This window comes from Microcebus murinus, chromosome 1 (assembly GCF_040939455.1).
Source record: "Microcebus murinus isolate Inina chromosome 1, M.murinus_Inina_mat1.0, whole genome shotgun sequence".
NCBI classification, from domain to species: domain Eukaryota; kingdom Metazoa; phylum Chordata; class Mammalia; order Primates; family Cheirogaleidae; genus Microcebus; species Microcebus murinus.
In genome coordinates, this window is record NC_134104.1 from 138432597 (window position 1) to 138452130 (window position 19534).

The 19534-nt window shown below is 40.9% G+C and overlaps 1 protein-coding gene across 3 annotated transcripts in view; it reads left to right on the forward strand.

Moving 5' to 3' along the window:
* TGFBR2 (transforming growth factor beta receptor 2) overlaps positions 1-19534 on the forward strand; it is an 89734-nt gene that overhangs the window by 20077 nt on the left and 50123 nt on the right. For all 3 annotated transcript variants that reach the window (XM_076005945.1, XM_012786606.2, XM_012786612.2), the window contains one exon: positions 17395-17563. In XM_076005945.1, coding sequence (XP_075862060.1) covers positions 17395-17563 — 169 coding nt within the window. The remainder of the gene's footprint in view (positions 1-17394; positions 17564-19534) is intronic.

Sequence of the window (19534 nt, forward strand, 5' to 3'; positions counted from 1 at the left end):
AAATATCTTGTATCTGTGCTGTCCAGTGTGGTAACCATTAGTCACATGTGGCTTGAAATGTGGCAGGTGCAACTAAGGAACTGAATTTTACTTTTTTTTTTTTATTTCAAATAACTTGAATTTAAATAACCATATGTGGCTATTGGTGACCATAATGGACAAGACAGTTAAAGGGTTTTCTCAAAGTTCCAATTCTCTTTAAGTCCCAGAGAGCCACATTCAGGTCATTTCTTAGCACCTGTAATCATAGTGGGGCAGATTAAATTATCTGTTACCTCTCCCTTCCTGTGTTTTGGAATTAAAGTCTGTTTTTAATGCTCTGTAATTGTAATATTTTATTGTAGGAGGATCCAGCCAGGCCTCCTTTATCATCTGTGTTTTTAGTTTTGATCTTTAAAGGGCTGTAAAAATAGTATTGTATTGTGGGAGGAAAATACGCTGAAAGTCTATGGGTGTGGAGTGGTAGGGCTTGTAAACCCTTCAGACTCCCGGAAATACCTGGTAAAGGAGAGTGAAATGATCAGGTAGGAGAAAGCTTGCCCCGAAGGGAGACTTTTAGTTGGGTTTAGTTTCATCTGGAGTCCTGCAGAAGTGGTTTCCCCGAGGCCATTGGGATTTTCCCCTGTTGATAAATTCTCCCCACAGTTGATCACATTTGTGCTATGTTCTTCTAGAAACTCACCCTTATTTGGCATGCTATGACTTAAACCCTTAGGCAAAAAAAAAAAAAAAAAAAAAAAAGCGCCAGTTTTTTTTCTAAAAATGTTAATTTCCTTACTTTATGCTTCTGTGGGCTTTGGCTGGAAACTTAATCTGTGTGCCTGGGCTCTGCATTATGTTTCAGTCATCGAAATGGGGCTTAATAAGAATTACTTGATACCTTAGGAGTCTTACTTTTATCTTAGGCTCAGGGATTTGCATTTTGAGAGGTTGTGCCAGCTGACTGGAGCTTTTACAGGTTTCAGCTTGTTGCAAACCTAGCTCTGTCCGTTTCTCTCACTTCTAGGACCTTGTGCTGCTGCCACTCATGGCTTATGGGTTTACCATGGAATGCTAGCCCTTGTCCCTAATTGTCGTCTGTCCCGACCTCAGCAGTGATACTACAGACAGCCAATCATTTCATATTAACACTAGACACATTCCTGAGAAGTTGGGATGGAACTTCAATCACACAGGGCAGCCAAGCGAGCGGGCAGGTCCCCTTCCTAGTGGGATTACTTTTCTAGCTCTGTCCTGCTTCTCCTTCCAGGTCCCTTGGGGTCTTCCTTTTCAAATCTCCCTGGAAGCTGAGTAACCCAGGTCCTTTTGGATTTCTTTAGATCAGTATTGTACTGTAGAACTTTCTGTGATGATGAAAGCATTCTATCTCTTTTCCTGGCCGTATGTGGCTATTAAGCATTTGAAAATGGATAGTGAACTGAGCATGTGATTTTATTTAACTTTAGTTAATTTAAATTTAAAAATCCATGTGTGCTGGTTTCTGTTGTGTAGCTCCAGATTGTGCCTTGACTGCAGAACAGTATATCTTGAGAGAGGCCCTTTCCCTTGGCTCCGCCTTTACGGACTGGCTCCATGAACCAACTCCTTCAAGAACCAGCTCCTCCCAGGAAAGAAATTCTCTTTGATTGCTAAACCGATTTCCTTTTACTGCTAATTTTGACTGATGAAACATTGAGTTTTTTAACTTTTTAAAGCTCTTCACTGACTGTTTGCACCCTCCATACCTGGGTTTAATCTGTTTTTTATTTTGTTTTTTTCTCTATTGTCCTATATTCTCTGTGAGTATATCCTTATTGCATACCCAGCAACTGCAAATGTGCAATATTTTTTAAATATAAGAAGATTTTTTTTTTTTGAGACAGAGTCTCACTCTTTTTCCTGGGCTATAGTACCGAGGTGTCAGCCTAGCTCACAGCAACCTCAAACTCCTGGGCTCAAGCCATCCTCCTGCCTCAACCTTCCGAGTAGCTGGGACTACAGGCATGTGCCACCATGCCCAGCTAATTTTTTCTATAGGTTTTTAGTTGTACAGCTAGTTTCTTTCTATTTTTAGTAGAGACGGGGGTCTCACTCTTGCTCAGGCTGGTCTCGAACTCCTGAGCTCAAATGATCCACCTGCCTCAACCTCCCAGAATGCTAGGATTACAAGCATGACCCATTGTTCCCGGCCATATAAGAGGAATTGATCGGAAGGGTAAAAGGTTTGTCTTGGAACTTAAGGATGGGTTATGAAACTTGGCTTTGGAGGATTTAGGGAAATTGAAAGCTATCAGTGAGTGTTGATTGAGTACCAACTACCATGTGCTTGCCAGTGTATGAGATTTGGGAAGTACAGCAGTGAATTAGACAGAGTCCTTGTATACAAGTTAACAAACAAAACTCTACCAATAGGTCAGGGGATAAGTACAGGGTCAGGGCAGAGAGTAATGGTAGGTGTTTGTGATTTTAGGAAGGGTTGTCAAGAATGGCATATTTGATAAGGTGTTATTTGAGCAGAGATTGGAGTGAAGTCAGAAGATGAAGAGGGAAGATTTCTGGGGTAAGACCAATCTAGTTTAAAAGAAACAGCAAGGACAGTGTCCTAAAACCAGAGTGTGTGTGTCATCTCCTCCCCCTTCCCCACTTCTCCATGGTTTCTCATTTGCTTCTCTGTATAAGTTACATTTATAGACACACATTTTTACATCAGACTCCCAAGAAATAGAGCCAGTCTGCAACTACATTGGTAAAAAGAATAGGCTAAGACAAATAAGAGACTGTGAAATATAGCCAAAATATACTTCTCAGTCACCTCTGGCCATGCAGCATTTTAGACATCCAGGCTCTCACTCCAGCATGAGGTATGTTTAATAAATAAGATTATTTGAGTGTGGGGGGGGAATTGAAGTTACCAAAATGAGGTTCCTACTAGGGCTTGCATAAAAAGTTTTCTTAAGAAGGAGAAAGCATTGTAATTTGACTCCCTAGCCAAAGGCAATTCAAAACATCTCAAAGTTTAGGTCACTTATTCCACTCTTATCTCTAATACCAAGTGTTATTTCATCTCACAAATGTGGCCATTCTCCATAGATGGAAGGAGCCAACTGTGTTCCAGGACTATGTTAGAAGAATGCACCTCAGAGACCTTGAGTGTGGTTCTCATTTTCCATATTAGAATTGCTGCTGCAATCTATCTGGACTCTTCCACAGCCCACTGACGATCACACATCATTGCCATCATGTAGGTGTTGTTCTTTCTTCTCACCAGCTGCTATGGTTTGACGTGTCCCCTCTAAACTTCATGTTGAAACTTAATTCCCATTGTGGTGGTATTAAGAGGTGGGGACTTAGGGGAAGTGATCAAGTCAGGAGTGGGTTCGTCCCATATAAAAGCACTGGAGGTAACCAGGTTAGGTCCTTTTTGCCCTCTGCCTTCCGCCATTAGGGACATGGTGCTCATCCCCCGTGGCGGATGCAGCCGTAGGTACCATCTTGGAAGCAGGGACTGGGGCCCTCACCAGACACCAAGCCTGCCAGAGCCTTGATCTTGGACTTTCCAGCCTCCAGAACCGTGAGAAATAAATTTCTTTTCTTTATAAATTGCCTATTCCCAGGTATTTTGTAATGGACTAAAACACCAACTTTGGTGGAATTGCAAGGACTTGAAGGGGAGTAGATTTTTTACTGCTTGGAAGGTAGCATCATATAAGTCGCAGCTACTTACCTTGCGAGAGATCTTTATTCTATTTACTGCAAATAACATTAAGGTCATGACAGTAGTGAGCAGTGCCCAGGAAAGGCAAAGAACAACTTTACACTTTTTTTTTTTAAAACATTTTAGAATTTTTAATAGCACTTTTTTTCTAGCTTTAGACCAAGGACCCTGCAATTTCATTTTGCACTAACCCCACGAATTATATAGCTGGTGGCTCTGCCTCAGATTTAACTACGGCCCTGTGACCTATCACGTCCATAAAGGAAGTTAAGGACCCACATGGCTCAGTAATGCATTGAGTAAGATAGTAATCCTTCTCGAACTTGCACTCTTTTTCTTATCTACATTGTACTCCAGTGTTACCACCAAGTTCCTGTGCTGACCAAGACTTTCCATCTGGAGTCTTGCCCCCAAACCCCTTTACCCTTTTTAATCTAACTACACTCTGAGAAAGCAAGCAGAATTGCCCGGGTTAAGGGCAGATTCTCAGATTTCCTTTCGAATTTCCTGCCCTTTGTTGTCCTTTCTAGAAGCCTTAACAATGCTTGAAACTTGTTTCTTTTCTATTTCACTTCCTCTGCTTAAAAAACATGAAGGGGGAGGTTTCAAAGTGTTTGGTGTTATCTTAGAAGCCAAAGTGAATCCGAACATGCCTTTTTGTCATTTTTTGTGCTATTTTTCAAAGTGAAAGGGACCTTAAAAGGTCATCATGTCTAGGCCACCTATTTGGTCAGAGAGCAGGCATGGAGAGGAGTTGAGTAACTGCCCGTGAACACAAAGCCAGTTCTTGGTCACTTCAGAGTGTTCTCTGCTGCAACCTGCTTCCACTCCCAGTATGGTGCATTCTCCTCTGGGAGAAATCATATCGCAGTGTTACACAATTAATTTTTACATGAGGCAATGACCTCAGGGAGAGGAGATGAAGGCATATTGCTTTCCATATATCTGGATGGCACAGACCATATCTTCACTAGATACTTGAAAATCTAATAAAGTTGTTGCCCATTTTCTTCTCTAATTCTTTCATCAGCCGTGAATCAAAGTATGCCGGTTTTATTTCCTTGAGAAGGAAAGCCAAACACAGTTTTATTTCAATATTTTAGAATTCCACAATCTTAAGGCACCTCATTGCCTCCCTATCTCTGCATGTCAAACTTACTAATTTTATTAGCATGTTGCCAAATATAACATAGTAAGTGTCTCAAAGCCAAAGCTGATCGGCTCTCGCCTGATAAACGTGCAAGAGTCAGCAGAGGATTTGAAAATTGAACCCGATTCTCAAGTTACTGCCAATTTGCCAGATTTAACACTGGTTATGAACAATATTTTAAAACCAGATTATTTGGTTCTAGAAGGGTTCTGTAGAGATCCTAAGCACTCCTGGGAACTTACTTAATTGTACCAAAGATTGATTCCATTGTATCTTTGAAAGCCTGGGAGCACAGAAGTAACCAAAAAATAGTATATTTCAATTTGTCTATTCACTCAAATTTCCTGAAAGATTTTTTAGTCGTCATCACACTGTTGCATTCTATTGATGAGTAGGAACAGATTCACCCAACTCTTAATTATCTTGTCATTCCTTTCCTGTAATTTTCTTCGGTGTTTGCGTGAGAGAGCATTGCCTGGAACGTTCGTTTTCTAAGGAGAGAGTGCTCGTGGGGCACTTTTTACTGTCTGGAGGATTTTCACGTGTACATCAAGCATGTTTGATCTTCACCTTGACTCTAGAAGGTACTGTTTCATAGATCAGGAAATGGAGGTTCCTAGAAGTTAAGAGGCTTGTCTGTAGTCCCCAGCGCTCGTACATGTCAGGGCCTGAAGTCACGCTCAAGTTTTTGACCTAGAACTCTTGGGCTTCACCAAGCTGTCCTTATTTGTCTCCTAAAATAATGCAAGTAATTACAAAAAAACCCCACAAATTTCTTTTATAAGAAACTGCTTCCCTGCCCCCTACATAACTCCCTTTAACTTCTACGAGCCATCTCCAGTGTCTTTGCTTTCTAGTGGAATGAGTGTAAAGCTCGACTGTTGAATTTTATAATGAGAAAATCTATTTTTCCGTAGAGTGTCAGGAAGGATGAAGGCTTATGTGTCACCGTTGGCTTTGTCTCTCATTAGCTGTCTCTCGTTGACCTTGAACAAGTTATTTTCATCTCTTTGACCCTTAATTTCCTCCCCTATAAAATGGTGATGATAAAATTACATGGCTGTTGTGACGAATACATGAAATAATCATGACAACAGTCAGTACTGGACTAAGCATTTGGTCCGCATTCAATAAATGGTGACAATAGTAATCATTATTATTATTTCCACCACAGATCTGATTTCTAAGGTAGATGGCCCCTTTTCTTGAACTGAAATGTGGTTATCCACATTAGGGAATTGGATGCATATTTTCAAATACCAATATCAGAGAGTTAAATCATGTCTCTTTACATTCCAATTAAAACTCTAGTGTTAGAAGAGAGAATCAAATGGGCAGGTTAAACAATTATTCATTGTAAAAATTCAAGTGGTGACAGGGTCTGGGCAGGAAGGATGCAAGCACCTTCTCTAGGGGAACATTGCACCTCACCACCAGCTGCCTGTTGTCATGGGATGATGTCGGCCCACTGGTGCCAAATAGTTTTATTCTCTTAAGTAGAGTTGGAAAACCTTTTCATGTGCAATCTTCTGACTTTGAAACTTGGTTCACGTTTTTAAAAGAGAAGAGTTTAGGCCAAACAGAACAACCTGTGGACTGTCACCAGCTCAGGCACCTGTCATAGCAGTCTCTGCTTTAGCCTCTCCCAGCCCTGTCTACCCCCAAGTTAATTGCTTGTCCGAAACCAAGCATTTTGGACCTGGTTATATCACCTTTTAAAGAAATTCCTTTCCCGAACGTGGTAGTACTTTGGGCCCTTTTCCAAAGGAAAATATGGAAATCATCTGTTTTGACAAATGTTTTCACTTGTTTAATAAATCTAATTGAAAAACCTTTTTAGGCCCTGGGCATGCACCAGAACCATACAGCACAGTTTGAAAAAGGGGGGGAAAGCCTCCATCGAGAAATTTATCAGTGAAAATTCTAACCTCACAGGAAATCGATATTCGGACCAAAGTCCATGCTTCGTTGAAGCAAATGGCTCACCTCGGGGGCTTATTTTCCTGCTTCTCTAATAGTCATTACCTTTAAAAAAAAAAATCTGTTCTTACCAGATTTTATATTAGTTTTTGCTCTTTCCATTAAGCTGCATCAGCACTTAGAAATAAAGTATTATTTCAGTGGTAAATGAATAACTTAATTTAAAAAGCACATCTTCATATAGACCTTTTCCATTTCCAAAGTTCTTTCAATAAAAATCATTTTTGTGCATTTTAAAAATTCCCTACAAGAGCCTAAGCATCTTGGGGAAGGACCATGTCTCACACTTGTCCACCCCTTCTAGGAGTTTCGTTTGAGGGCTGTCACAGAGCACATAGTGCATATTTGTTTGTGTTGACTAACTTTTCTGGTAACAAATTGTTTAGTTGAATTGGAACGTTATAAAACTGTGTAAATTGTGTGCTCATTATCTTGCCTCCATCAGACTGTGCATTTTACCAAAGTTATTTTGACTATCACCAAAAAAGTTATTTAATCATCTTTTATTTTCGGTAATCTCTGAGTTATTTTCCTTGTTGCTACAGCACACCATCCAAGTCCTCTCAACTGAGGGAGAATTGTTTTCTCAGCTGCCATAACTTTATATAAAATACCAACTTTTAAAGCACTTCTTAACACAAGCATAAAGTTATTATTTTGACGGTTCGTGAAATGGTGCCGCATTCTGCTCCCTCACTTGACATAGGATATCCATTTGCATTGATGTGGCTTAATTAATTTTCAGCTGGCTTCCTCTTTTCTTCAGCCCCAGCGCCTATATTCTGATTTTTGCCTCATCTCACAGTCCTATAGTCAGGCGTTACCAGTTAAATGCACTGTTAAAATCAGCTTTATCAATGAAAAACTAAAAATGCCATGTAGTGAGGACACTGTTTACTGCAGATTGCTCACGTCTCCCTGGCTTTCACAAGTATATTTTACCCACATGATTCCCACTAAAGATGAAGAAGGAAGGCGACTGAGAGTGCTAAAAGTGTTCCAACTTTTTGAATATAGAATGGATGCTAGTATTCTGAAATAATTCGCCTTTGGCAACAATACCACTTCTACCTGTAAGAGTCATTTTAAATGTTTCGGTTTGGTTTCCTGTTATGTAACCTGACTGGGACATATATTATCCCCCTCACCTCTCCAAAAAAGAGGAGAATTCAGCAAGTGTTGGGGGAATTCAAACTGCACTTCATTCCTCAGTGATCCAAGAAATTCAGGAATGAGCAAAAAAAAAAAAAAAAGAGTATTCATTTTTAGGAGTTATTTGGAGTTACTGAGGCTGCAGAGTGTTAAATAGGAAAGGATACAATTGCAATTACAGATCAGTTATTTTATGTTTGTCAGTAGAGAATGTCAATTACTTTTCCATTCAGCTATAGCTTGTTTTATTCTACAGATGACTTTTAAAAAGTTCCTGTAATTTACATTTTTAAAAATCCTACTTTAAAGGGACAGTCAAGTTTTCAATTTAAAGTACCCCATTGGATTAATTTCTTTGAAACATGGGGAATCATTCCTTAAATCCCTTACTTTAATTGCTTGGTGATGGCAAACTTCTGTTTATGCAGTTTTCTTAAAGCAATCATAGTGAACAATTAAAGACATGGGCCAAAAGACTACTGAAACCCAAACCCTCAAAGCTAAACTTCCTCAGTTGAACAAGTCCCAACAGGGGAAAATCTCACACATAAACATACACACACACACACACACACACACACACACACACACACACACACACACCCTCCAGTTCATTTGTAATTGCCTCCATAATAGTGAATTTAGGCTGGAATTGCATTAAGATGGTTGGCAACTGCCCATATTCAGATTCTGTGGTTTATTGCCAGCCCTTGACTGTTAAGTTTTTAAGCTAAGCATCAAGTTTACTCAGATAGATCACTTTTAGCACAGAAGACTTGTATTTTGAGTGTAGGTGGACAAAGGCTGGAATTCTATTCTGGGACTTTTTCTTTGCTTCCTCATCTTGCCTTTTGTAAACCTAGTTTTGGACAAGCCAATCTTATTAACTGTGTACACCCCCAAAACATTCTTGTGCCTCAGCCTTTCCATCTGTAAAATGGGGGATGTGTGTGTGTTGACTGCTTCTCTGTCTTCAGAGTCAGATCTTGAGATCACTGTGCTCCTTCATTCTGCCCAATGCCTGCTTATGTGAGCTCTGTTTTCAACCTGGAGAAACTTTCTTCCCCAGCCTCTCAGAACCACCCATCCTTCAAGGAAATTGGACATTTTCCTGTGACACTCCCTCTCCATTTATGACCTCATGTTTGCACTTCAAGGCACGTACCTGGTTCACATTAGGTTGCATTTGTTAACTTTGCTTCTCAAACTAGACTATAAGTTGCAGGAGGGAATGGACCAGCCTGGTGTTTGTTTTATATCTCTTGTTGTGTGGGGAATAGCACGTATATTTGATATTCTTAATTGTTGACCAGGTTACAGGCAGTTTCAGTGTGGAAAAAATATGTATATATCTTTTCTCACTAGGTTTTTGACTAGGTGATTTCCCTGCCTTTTCAAAGAGATTTTAGAGTGTTGATTATGTCATTCTTGAAAGATTTTAAAAGCAGTATTAGTATTACATAAACACTTGCATCAAAAGGAAAATCGATGCTTTTGGGCCACTTATCTCTCTGTTTCCTACCTACACCCCGGTCACCCTGTCAGATAAGGGATGGTTTCCCCACTGCTGATCCTGGTGCCCCAGAGACCATGTGGCACTGCCATTTGGATGAAAGCCACACACATCTGCCATGGCAGAATCTGCCTTGCATTTATTTTAAATTCAAACAATGCTTAAGTACGTAAAAGTGATAGAAAATTCAAAAATGAAAAAAGGGCATAAAATAAAAAGTCTCTTCCCCACCTCAATTTTCTGGTCATTCGTTTTCCTTTTATAGAGCCAAACAATGTTTGATTCCCACATTCTTGGATTTACTCCCAGAGGTAGTCTGTGTATATAAGTGTAAATAGATATGTCTATGTATGTATGTGTTTTGTGTGTGTGTGTGTGTATTCTCTTCTGTAAAAAATAAAAAGCACAAACAGTGTCAGTTTGGTGTGATGTGCCAGTGAGAGTTCCAGCTGCAAACAGGGGGCACCCTTGAAATAGGAAGATTTGGGAAGAGTTTAGTAGAGGGACTATTTATGAAAGAGTGGACAGGGTCAAAGGAAACCGCCACAGTAGTGGAGAAAGCATAGTGCAGAAACCTGGGACTGCTGACTGCTGTCTGGACTCTCTAGGCCCAAAGGGGCAAGTAGGGGGAAGAAGTAAGTCTTGGAAACGACTGCCTCAGGAGAACCTGTCATCTGCAGGTGAGGGACTTAGCCAGCTGGAGAAAGTTCCACAGGGAGGGAGCCAGGCACAGATAACTTAAATGTACTCCCTTTGCTCCTCTTCTGTTCTGCTGAGCTTCCTGGTTAGTGGAAACGGAGGGCCAGAGAGCTGGTTGATGTTGTCCATAAAGATCAGCCTCCTGGGGCAGAGTCAGGTGACCAAGGGTGGAGAGTAGATCCCTAGGGTTAATAGAAGACATCTAGCCCAGGTCCCTCTACACCTTGGTCTGCACCTTATCTTTTGTCTTCAATGATATATCTGGGCATCAACACTTATAAAGATAGACACATGGAGCTGCCTCCTGCTTTGTAACTATTGCATGTTGTGCCTTGTTTGGATGGGCCTAATTTATTTTACCAGTCATCTATTGATGAACTGTTAGGTTGTTTGCAAATTGTTTGCCTGCATAAACAGTGCTATAATGAATTTATCAATGCATATCATCTTCTTAGAAGTGGAAATGCTAGGTGAAAAGCTATTTGCATTTGTAGTTTTGATAGATAATCATTGACGAATGCCCCTGAGGAGTTACACTGGCTTACACACCAGCATTATGAGAGTGCCTGTTTCCCTGCACCTTGCCCAGCTCACTGTGTTATCTGATTGGTTGATCTTTCTCAGTATGAGTGAGGTGGCATGTATTTTTAATCTGCATTTCTCTTGTTAGCAATGGGTTTGGTATGCATTGATTTTAAAGCTTATTCTCTGGTGACATGGCCAGGATCTAGTATTTAAAGCAGCATTTTTTTTTTTTTTTACAACCACAGTGTAGAGAACTTGTGGGATATACCATTTGTTACCAGTGAACATTGATCATGATTTAAAACGGCTTTAATTTTTCTGGCATTTATTTAATACTTACTATTTCAACGCAAGATTATAATACATTGCCATTTCACAGAGATTTTAGAGTATTAATTATATCATCCTTGGAAGGTTTTAAGAAGTATTATTACTACAAAAAACATTTGCATGGGAAGGTGAATTGATGCTTTCAGGCCCCTTGTCTGAGTTTCTTTCCCTGTTAGCCGAGTGATGGTTTCTTCACTACTGATCCTGGTGCCCCAGGGGCTGTGTGGAATTGTCATTTGAAGGAAAACCCCACCTCTCCTCTGTTGAGATACTTCTAATTACATAGGGAGTGAGAGTTCGGACACATTTTAAAAACTAACACAAGGGTATTTGTATCGTATTAGAAGTTCCAATTACTATGTGCAGATGTTCAGAGAAGGGAAATGCCCCTAAAATGTTCCTATCTTTGATTTAATCCTGAGTTGTTTTTTGTTTGATCGGTTGGTTGTAGTAATTGACCAAAGCATTAGATTGGACTGGGAATGCCTTTCTTTCATGAAGAACTATAGAGGGAATCCTTCTGGATTGCTTAACGTGCTGCTTTGTTCCGCGTGGGGGAAGGCGTATGACCAGCCAATAGGTTTGTCCCGCCTGGTCTCCGGGGCTGTGGGAGTTTGTTACCGGCATCACAGGCCATGGCAGCTGTATGCCAGATGGCTGCCTCAGTGTCTGACTCTGAAATGCCAACTGCAATTAAAAACCTTCTTTTAGAGAACAAGTCTTTCAATTCTGGGCCCATATGGTGACCAGGGCCTCTGGGCCTGTGATCATTTAAGAGGTCAGGCTCAAGAGAAAAGCAGATGGAAAGAACTGTAAGATGAGAATTGCCTGTGAAAAGGTGAGAAACAGGTATTTAATTTTGTTAAATCTAAAATCAGTGGAGAAAGGGAAACAATTGCCAGTGAAAACTGGGTTTTCCACAGCTTTCCTACCCAGCGCGTGGTGGACTGGTGGCCTCTGTGTCACTTGGGAGCAGCATGTCACTTCCTGGCTGTGATGGTCAGTTGTACGTGAACTTGGCCTGGCTCTGGTACCTACTAACCTAGAGGTTGCTGTGAAGGTATTTTGTAGATGTAATTAACAGCTATGATCAGTTGAACTTAGTAAAAGAGGTTATCTTCAATAATGTGAGTGGGCCTCATCCCATCAGTTGGAAAGCTTAAAGAGCAAAAACTGAGGTTTCTCAAAGAAGAAATTCTGCCTTAAAACTGCAGCATGGATTTCTGTCTGAATTTCCAGCCTGCCAGTCTGCCCTATAAATTTCAGAATTGCCAGCCCATACAATTGAGTGAGGCCAATATGCTACCCCACACCTGCCAGTTAAAAATATTCCCCATGGATCTGTGTGCATATTAACATTTGAGAAGCACTGTTCTAAGGCATACTGAGTTCTGTGCATTGGTTGCCCTGGATTACTCTTTGAGATGCTACATTTAATCATATCAATTTCAGTGGGCCTACTATGAAATACATGGCGCAAAACAAGACATCCACAGGTGTTGGTGGAATAAATAAATTCTGAAGTCCTTCCAAAACTTGCCAGATAACAATTGAAAGATGCATGAACTCAAAGATACACGAATGCATTCCTGACAAAGTGTTTAGGATTATTTGTGAACCTAAAGGTTCAGCTTATAGTAGACACCAGTGTAAAAATTTGGACTAAGAAGTCATATTCAAATTTCCTAATTTTTATCTCGGACAAGTCTAAACTTTATTAGGTTGCTCACCTTACCCTCAAAGTCAATAGTACTGTTCCAGAAATAGATGCAGCTAAGCGGTTAATTCATATTCTCGAGACCTGGAACCTCTGTCTGTAGGCAATGAGTTTGGGGAAAATGTGAGCTAAAATGAGGAAGGCAGTATGACCTAGAGTGAAGGTCTTGCTATTACTAATGGGCTTGTTTAAAGAGAAGTGAAATACAATGGGCCATGTGACATTATCATATGGTGAGAGAAACTGCCCATGTTCACTTCCTTTAATGAATACTTTCTAGGTGAGAGACATTCTTATTGGAACCTATGTCTGGAGAACTTATGAATAACTAATTTGCTTGTTACGGGTAGAAGATTCCCTAAGTATGGTCTGTTGCTCATAGAGGGTCTATAGGAATTAAAGTACACTTGTCCCTTGGCATTTATGGGGGATTGGTTCCAGAACACCCAAGAATACCAAAATCCACAGATGCTTAAGTCCCTTATATAAAATGGCATAGTATCCATTTGCCCAGGGCAATTAAAAATAAATGAATAAATAAATAAAATAGCATAGTAGTTGCATATAGTCAGTGCATATCCTCCCTTATAATTTAAATCATTTTTAGAACACTTATAATACCTAATACCATGTAAATGCTATGTAAATAGTTGTTGTACTATAGTATTTAGGGAATAATGACAGGGCAAAAAGTCTGTATATGTTCATTGCATCCACAGGTATTTTTTTTTAATTTCAGTCCACAGTTGACTGAATCAATGGATGTGGAACCCTCAGATACAGAGGGCAGACTGTATACTGCCTTAATATGAGGACTTCTTAGCTAAAGATACTTAGAGTAATTTAATAACCTGGATTGGAAGTAATTTTGAAGTTGGATTAGGGTTTGTGAATTAGGTGGATTCTGTATTGTTATTTAGAGTAATATCTTTGTTCCTAGCTATTCACATGTATGTGTTTACCCTCCATTCCTTTGGCTTTTCCAACATTATGCACCAAACATAAAGAGTTGTTGCTTGTCACGACTGGCACCATCTTTTCCTGTGGATTGGGGTGCACAGATGCAATGTTGCATTCCCAGCAAACGATGACCACTCTCCCACCCCACAGCCTGCATCCTACTCTGATTAGCAGCATACCACTAAGCAGGTTATTGGTGACTCTTGAGGATTCTGGGTTTGGCCTGGGATTCTTCAGCTGGAGCTTATAAGCCTCAGGAAATCTGTGACCCATCGGAAACGATGAGCAAAACTTTATATTTGTATCTCTTCCCTCACCCCATAATGAGTTTGTAAGGTTTCTTATCAAACTTAGGTGACCCCAGCAAAAATCAGAGTATGCTTTGCCCTTTGAACCTAACTACCTGTCCTGCCAGTACACAAAACACAAAGGACCTGAGGGCCCACATCGTATAGAGGAACGAGAACACTGGCTTAAAGCAAAGATTGGAAATTTATGAGACTTCCGGGGCTGGCCAGAATTGTTAAGGTGGGGAGATTCCTGGGGTCAACTAAGAGGGAATCACCAGCCAGTGGTGAACATGCCCTGTGTAAAGGCTTTCAAAAGAGACAGATGTAGGTCAAGCCCTAGCAGTGGTAGCTTTTGCTGTAACAAGGAGAAAAATGAGGCGTACCTGGTTGGAAACTTGTGAAGTGATATACTATCATGTGAGCACTTTTCGTAGTACACAGTAGGTGCTCAATACTTGTAAATTCCTGTTGTACACTGCCCCTTCCCCCCAGTATGCTGATGCCTGCAAGGATGGAGTGCAGTTGGCTGTTTGGATTTTTTTTTTTTTCAATCAATAGGCTTTCTTTTGTCAGGCCAACCCACGAGGTGCCATGCACTGCCCACCTGCACGCCTCCACAGCCCATTGTGATGGTGCACATTGATGGCCCCTACTTTTTCTCTCTCTCTTTCTCTCTCTCCTTCCTTCTCGTTCAACGGTCCTTTTTGTCTCTTCCCTGTTGATTGTGTTTTGCAGGTATCGAACCTCAGCCTCTTACACTTGTCAACATATCTGTGGCTGCCACGGCTGCTCCCAGCACCAGTCTCATCTGTTTTCGTTTCTACCTTATCGCTCCTGACTCCTGTCACTTTTCTCACACTTCTAAGGTTTTGTTAGAAAAGGATTGGTCAGTCCAGAAAAGGATTGCTTTTTATCTGAGGTGTAAAAGAGCTAATCGCCTCTCTTTGTTTGCATGTATCTCACGAGGGAATGTCTAGCTTTATCAAGGAGCTGCTTCTAAAAATTCTGATGTCCAGACCAGCCCCTGGAACAATTAAATCAGGATATCTGGGAGTGGGACCCAGGCTTTATTATTTTTTAAAGCTCCCCAGATGACTGATTCTAACGTGCCCTCACAGTTGATCACCACTAATCTAGGCTAAAATTCTAAGATGCTGGAAGGCTGAGTTACAAGTCATAGAAGTCTGATTTCGTATTTAAAAACAACAAAGCTGTCTAATCAGCAAATAAATGTTTCTCCAAAATAAACTCTATGTATGTATGTATACATATCTAACAAAATATGGCCTCACTTTTTTTTTTTTTTTTTGCTTTGGCAATATCTTATAAGGAAATCAAAAGGATTAAATTAGTTGACAAATGGATCCAAATATAACCATTGTAGGAAAAAATATATATTCATTGTTGTGTTAGTCCCAAATTTAACACAAGATTCAGAGAGCATTTCTGCCTGTATTTTTAGCTAAGCATAGAGCTCTTGGTCTGGGAGACACTGAGAATTTCAAAATAGTTTGCTACCTAAAAATATACTTCCTGAAATGAACTTGAGGCCTGAGAGGGATGAATGGGTTTATTTTTTTCTTCTATATTTACTGTTACCACAAGAAAGCAAATCTGAAATTTATGTATGTTTATATTTTTAGAGACCCAGGAAACAGGTGCTATGCCCAAGCTACAAAGAAAGTTGCAGGGCAAAGTATCAATGAAACCTAAAATCCACAGGGCAGAGAGTGCCCATGGAAGGGTGTTGAAGCTGGTCCTCTCTAGGCAGGAGCACACGTAACACAGGGAGAAAGTGAGGAGGTGTTGCTCAGGCCTCCCCAAAGGCAATGCCTTGAGAAAGTATCTCCCAGCTTCCTAAGGGCCAGCGACTGGTCTAGTGTCTGTGCAGTCTAAGTGCTTAATCTTTCTTAGCCTAGCATATAATGCAAGCATTAATTCGTGTGTGTTGGTTGGGTGCCTAGTAGCCTTGTCTTACTTCATTTGACTCTCCAAACTTATTTCTTTCGTTACCACCATCACCAATGGAAATGGATCTCATTGAAGAAAAAAATGAGGAATGGGGTGTTATCTCTTTTGTGTCGCCTCTCAGCACACAACATGCGTGTTGTAAAGAAGCCTGTCTCCAATATTTTGTTGAATGAATGCAAATGATGATCACATTTATAAGCACACCCCTGTCTAATCGGAGTGATGAAGTTCTATATCCTGTGCCACATGGTATGAAGAGCCAAATGTGAACTCCTTCTCTTCGTGCCCGTGTGTATTCATCTGTTCATTCATTTATTCAATAAATATTTTGGGGTACCTTCTGTATTACAAGCTCTCTTTTTGGCACTGGAGATATATAAACGAAGGTAGACAAAGTCTCATGGAGCTTACATTTTGATAAATAGATTATAAGCAAGTACATGAGCCAGATAGTTTGTGCAGATGATAAAACAGAGTCCTTGTGATAGTTACTTACAGGTTGCTTTAGGTTGAAGAGGTGACATGTAACCAGGAGACCAGAAAGGTGACAAGAAGCCAGACTAAGATAATAGGAAGTGAAAGGCCTGAGGAAGGAATGAACTTGGCTTCTTCCCGGAAAGACCTATGAGGCCCCAACAGTGGCGGTGGAGGTGATAAGGGATGTGGTTGTAGAGGTAGCAGGAGGTACATTCTTGAGGTGGAATCAGCCTGTACTTGCCTTCAGGACTGCAGTGCCTCACCGTTGCTTGGGACTGTGTCTGGGCGGCTCTCAGTAAGCGCTGGTGAATGAACCGGTTTTCCTGAGAGCAACAGAGAGAAGTCAGTAGCACCAGTCCCTTGCACAGAGGCTGTCATAGCTCTATCAGGAGTAGGTCAGGGCAGTGATGGCAAAGTCTCGCCTCTGAGTTGCCTGCTACCTTTTGCACTTCAAGACTCCACTCGGTTGTGACCTCTCTCCACCCATCTGGCTGGTGACACTTGTCTGTTTCCCACATCCTTTGTGTTTCCTTCTATTTTGGATTACTCTGACCCTGTCTGTTTCCCCAGCTAAACTATAATTTCCTTAAGGGTGCTTTTCTTTATGCACCCAGTACTGTGCAGTGGGCCAATCTATGTTTCTTTATTGAGTGACAGGGTTACAGAAAGCAGGCCTTATGATGCCCATTGACAAAAGCAAGAGGATTCTCAACCTTTCTATCCCCCTTTCTACCCTCCCACTCCCCATACATTGGCTTTTGTTACAAATTGCACACATGAGGGAATCCTAATCTGATGTGAAGGAATTATTTTGCCTTTCTCCCTATTATTCTCATGGTATCAGATTCATTTGAAATTGCGTAGCATCTTGAGGAATTCATTGGCAGGCTGCCTAGCAGTTGGATAATTATTTAATATATCTTTCTCTTCCCCTAGTTAATAATGACATGATGGTCACTGACAACAACGGTGCAGTCAAGCTTCCACAACTGTGTAAATTTTGCGATGTGAGATTTTCCACCTGTGACAACCAGAAGTCGTGCGTGAGCAACTGCAGCATCACATCCATCTGCGAGAAGCCACAAGAAGTCTGTGTGGCCGTCTGGTAAGGGGGCCTTTTTAAGAAATCGTTCTTTCTTTTCCTCCTTTGGTATTAATAAGTAATGCATGCTCATGGTATGTAGAGTCAGTGTAGCTCCATCCTCTAAATGTAGTAGACACTTATCCCATTTCTCTTTCTTTTGGACCATTTCTCTTTCAATTATTAAATGTGGTTTCCAGGGATGTTCTATACCCTGTCAAACATGCACACACACACGTGTGTATATGTATACGTGTGTATATTTATGTGTGTGTGACAGTACATAAGATGCTCTTTAGTATTTATAATAAAGCTGTAAACCCTTTCTTGTATCAAGAAGAGGGATCCACCACTGACTACTCATTTAACTGACACCTTCTCAGTACCCCACAGTGACACCAGGGGCTTTGTCCTTCTGAGGCAATCTCAGGTTTCTATTGTGGAAGAGAGAAAATGAAAGATTGGTTGTTGGAAAAGAAAATCACCTCCCCCAAATGGGAAAGCTGCTAGGAGAACCAGAAAAGTAATCCATTCCTTAGTCACTCATATAACCATTGGGTTACATATGACATTTCTCTCTTGGTCAGAACTAAATATTTCTCTTGATTAGATTCTCCACTCTCTTTCTGTATCTCTCTGTCTCAGTCTCTCCACCTCCCGTTTCCTCCAACACAAACCATACACATACACAACATCTCAAATAATTCTTTATACATACACAGTGGGTGTTCATGAGTCATTTGATTAATTCATGGGTACGGATTGGAAGCATGAGCAAAAGATAACCTTGATGATTGAAAGAGTCCCAATTCTATAAAAACGTGTAAGTTCATTAATGAGATGTGACATTTTGCAGACTTGTTCTGATGTCTTTGATTTATTGGCATCTTTTTTGTATTAGCTTATGTGTCTCCCGGCCAATTGGCAAACAAGAATATAAATCCAAATATCTCTTCCTGTTTTGGGGGAATGAGTCTTTTGAGACTTTATTCAGACCACATAGGGTTAGCCTTGTTGATTAGATCTAATAACCTTGCAAGTTTCCTTACTTACATACCAGGGGATGAACTGGTTTCTTAAGAACTAAAGGAATGTTAGCAGCAAAGACGTGTCATGACAGCTTGCTGTACCTGCCTGCCTGATGCATGTCAGGTTCTACCAGTACTTTTGAAGGAGAGATTTTGACAAAATATATTCAGAGGAGAGGGACCAGTGTGGTTATGGGTCTAGAAAGCATGCCATCTGAGGAACGGCTTAGGCAAGTAGACGTGGTTAGTGCAGTGAAGAAAGGACATGGGTTCTGTTGAGAGAAATTGAAAGGCTCTCAGGTAGAAAATATAATAAGCATGTTTTGCATAACTCTGAAGGGAAGAGGGAGGATCCATAGCATTTACAAGAGGACAGACATGTGCTCAGCATAAATTTAGAGGTTTCCATAATCATGGTTTCCCAGGAAGAGAACAGGCTTCCTTCTCTGGAAGTGTCAAGAGAAGTTCAGGAGAGGCTGAACCACCTCATGCCAAATAGAGAGCCGGAGAGACTGAGACACCAGTCTAGGTGGCCTGGACGCTTAAGTATGCCCACTGTGATGTGAGAACTTACTTCTGCTACCAAAAACAGGCTCTTTCCGTTAATTTTTTTTTTTTTTTCTGACCGGGAATAATCAGCTCAAATGATTGAATGTGGATCAAGTCTCTCTGGAATAGAGGCTTTGCTAATCTCAAAAAATGTGAACATGTGGGAGAAAGGAAGCTTCCCTGTCTCCCCTGTATCCCACCTCTAAAGAGTAAATGTGGTGAACATCCTCTGACCTGCCTTGGCAAAGGCAAATTTTGCTGCTGAGCAGGGGTGTCCCTAATGACAAGGGAAGAGCCATGCGTGCTGTGGTTGCCTCCCTGATTCCTCTTTAGGACTGGGGCATTCACTCCCTGGGATCGCTGGCTGCTGAGGGATCACCCCTAAGTCTCAGCAGGGACTTCCCCTCCCTCCACTGAT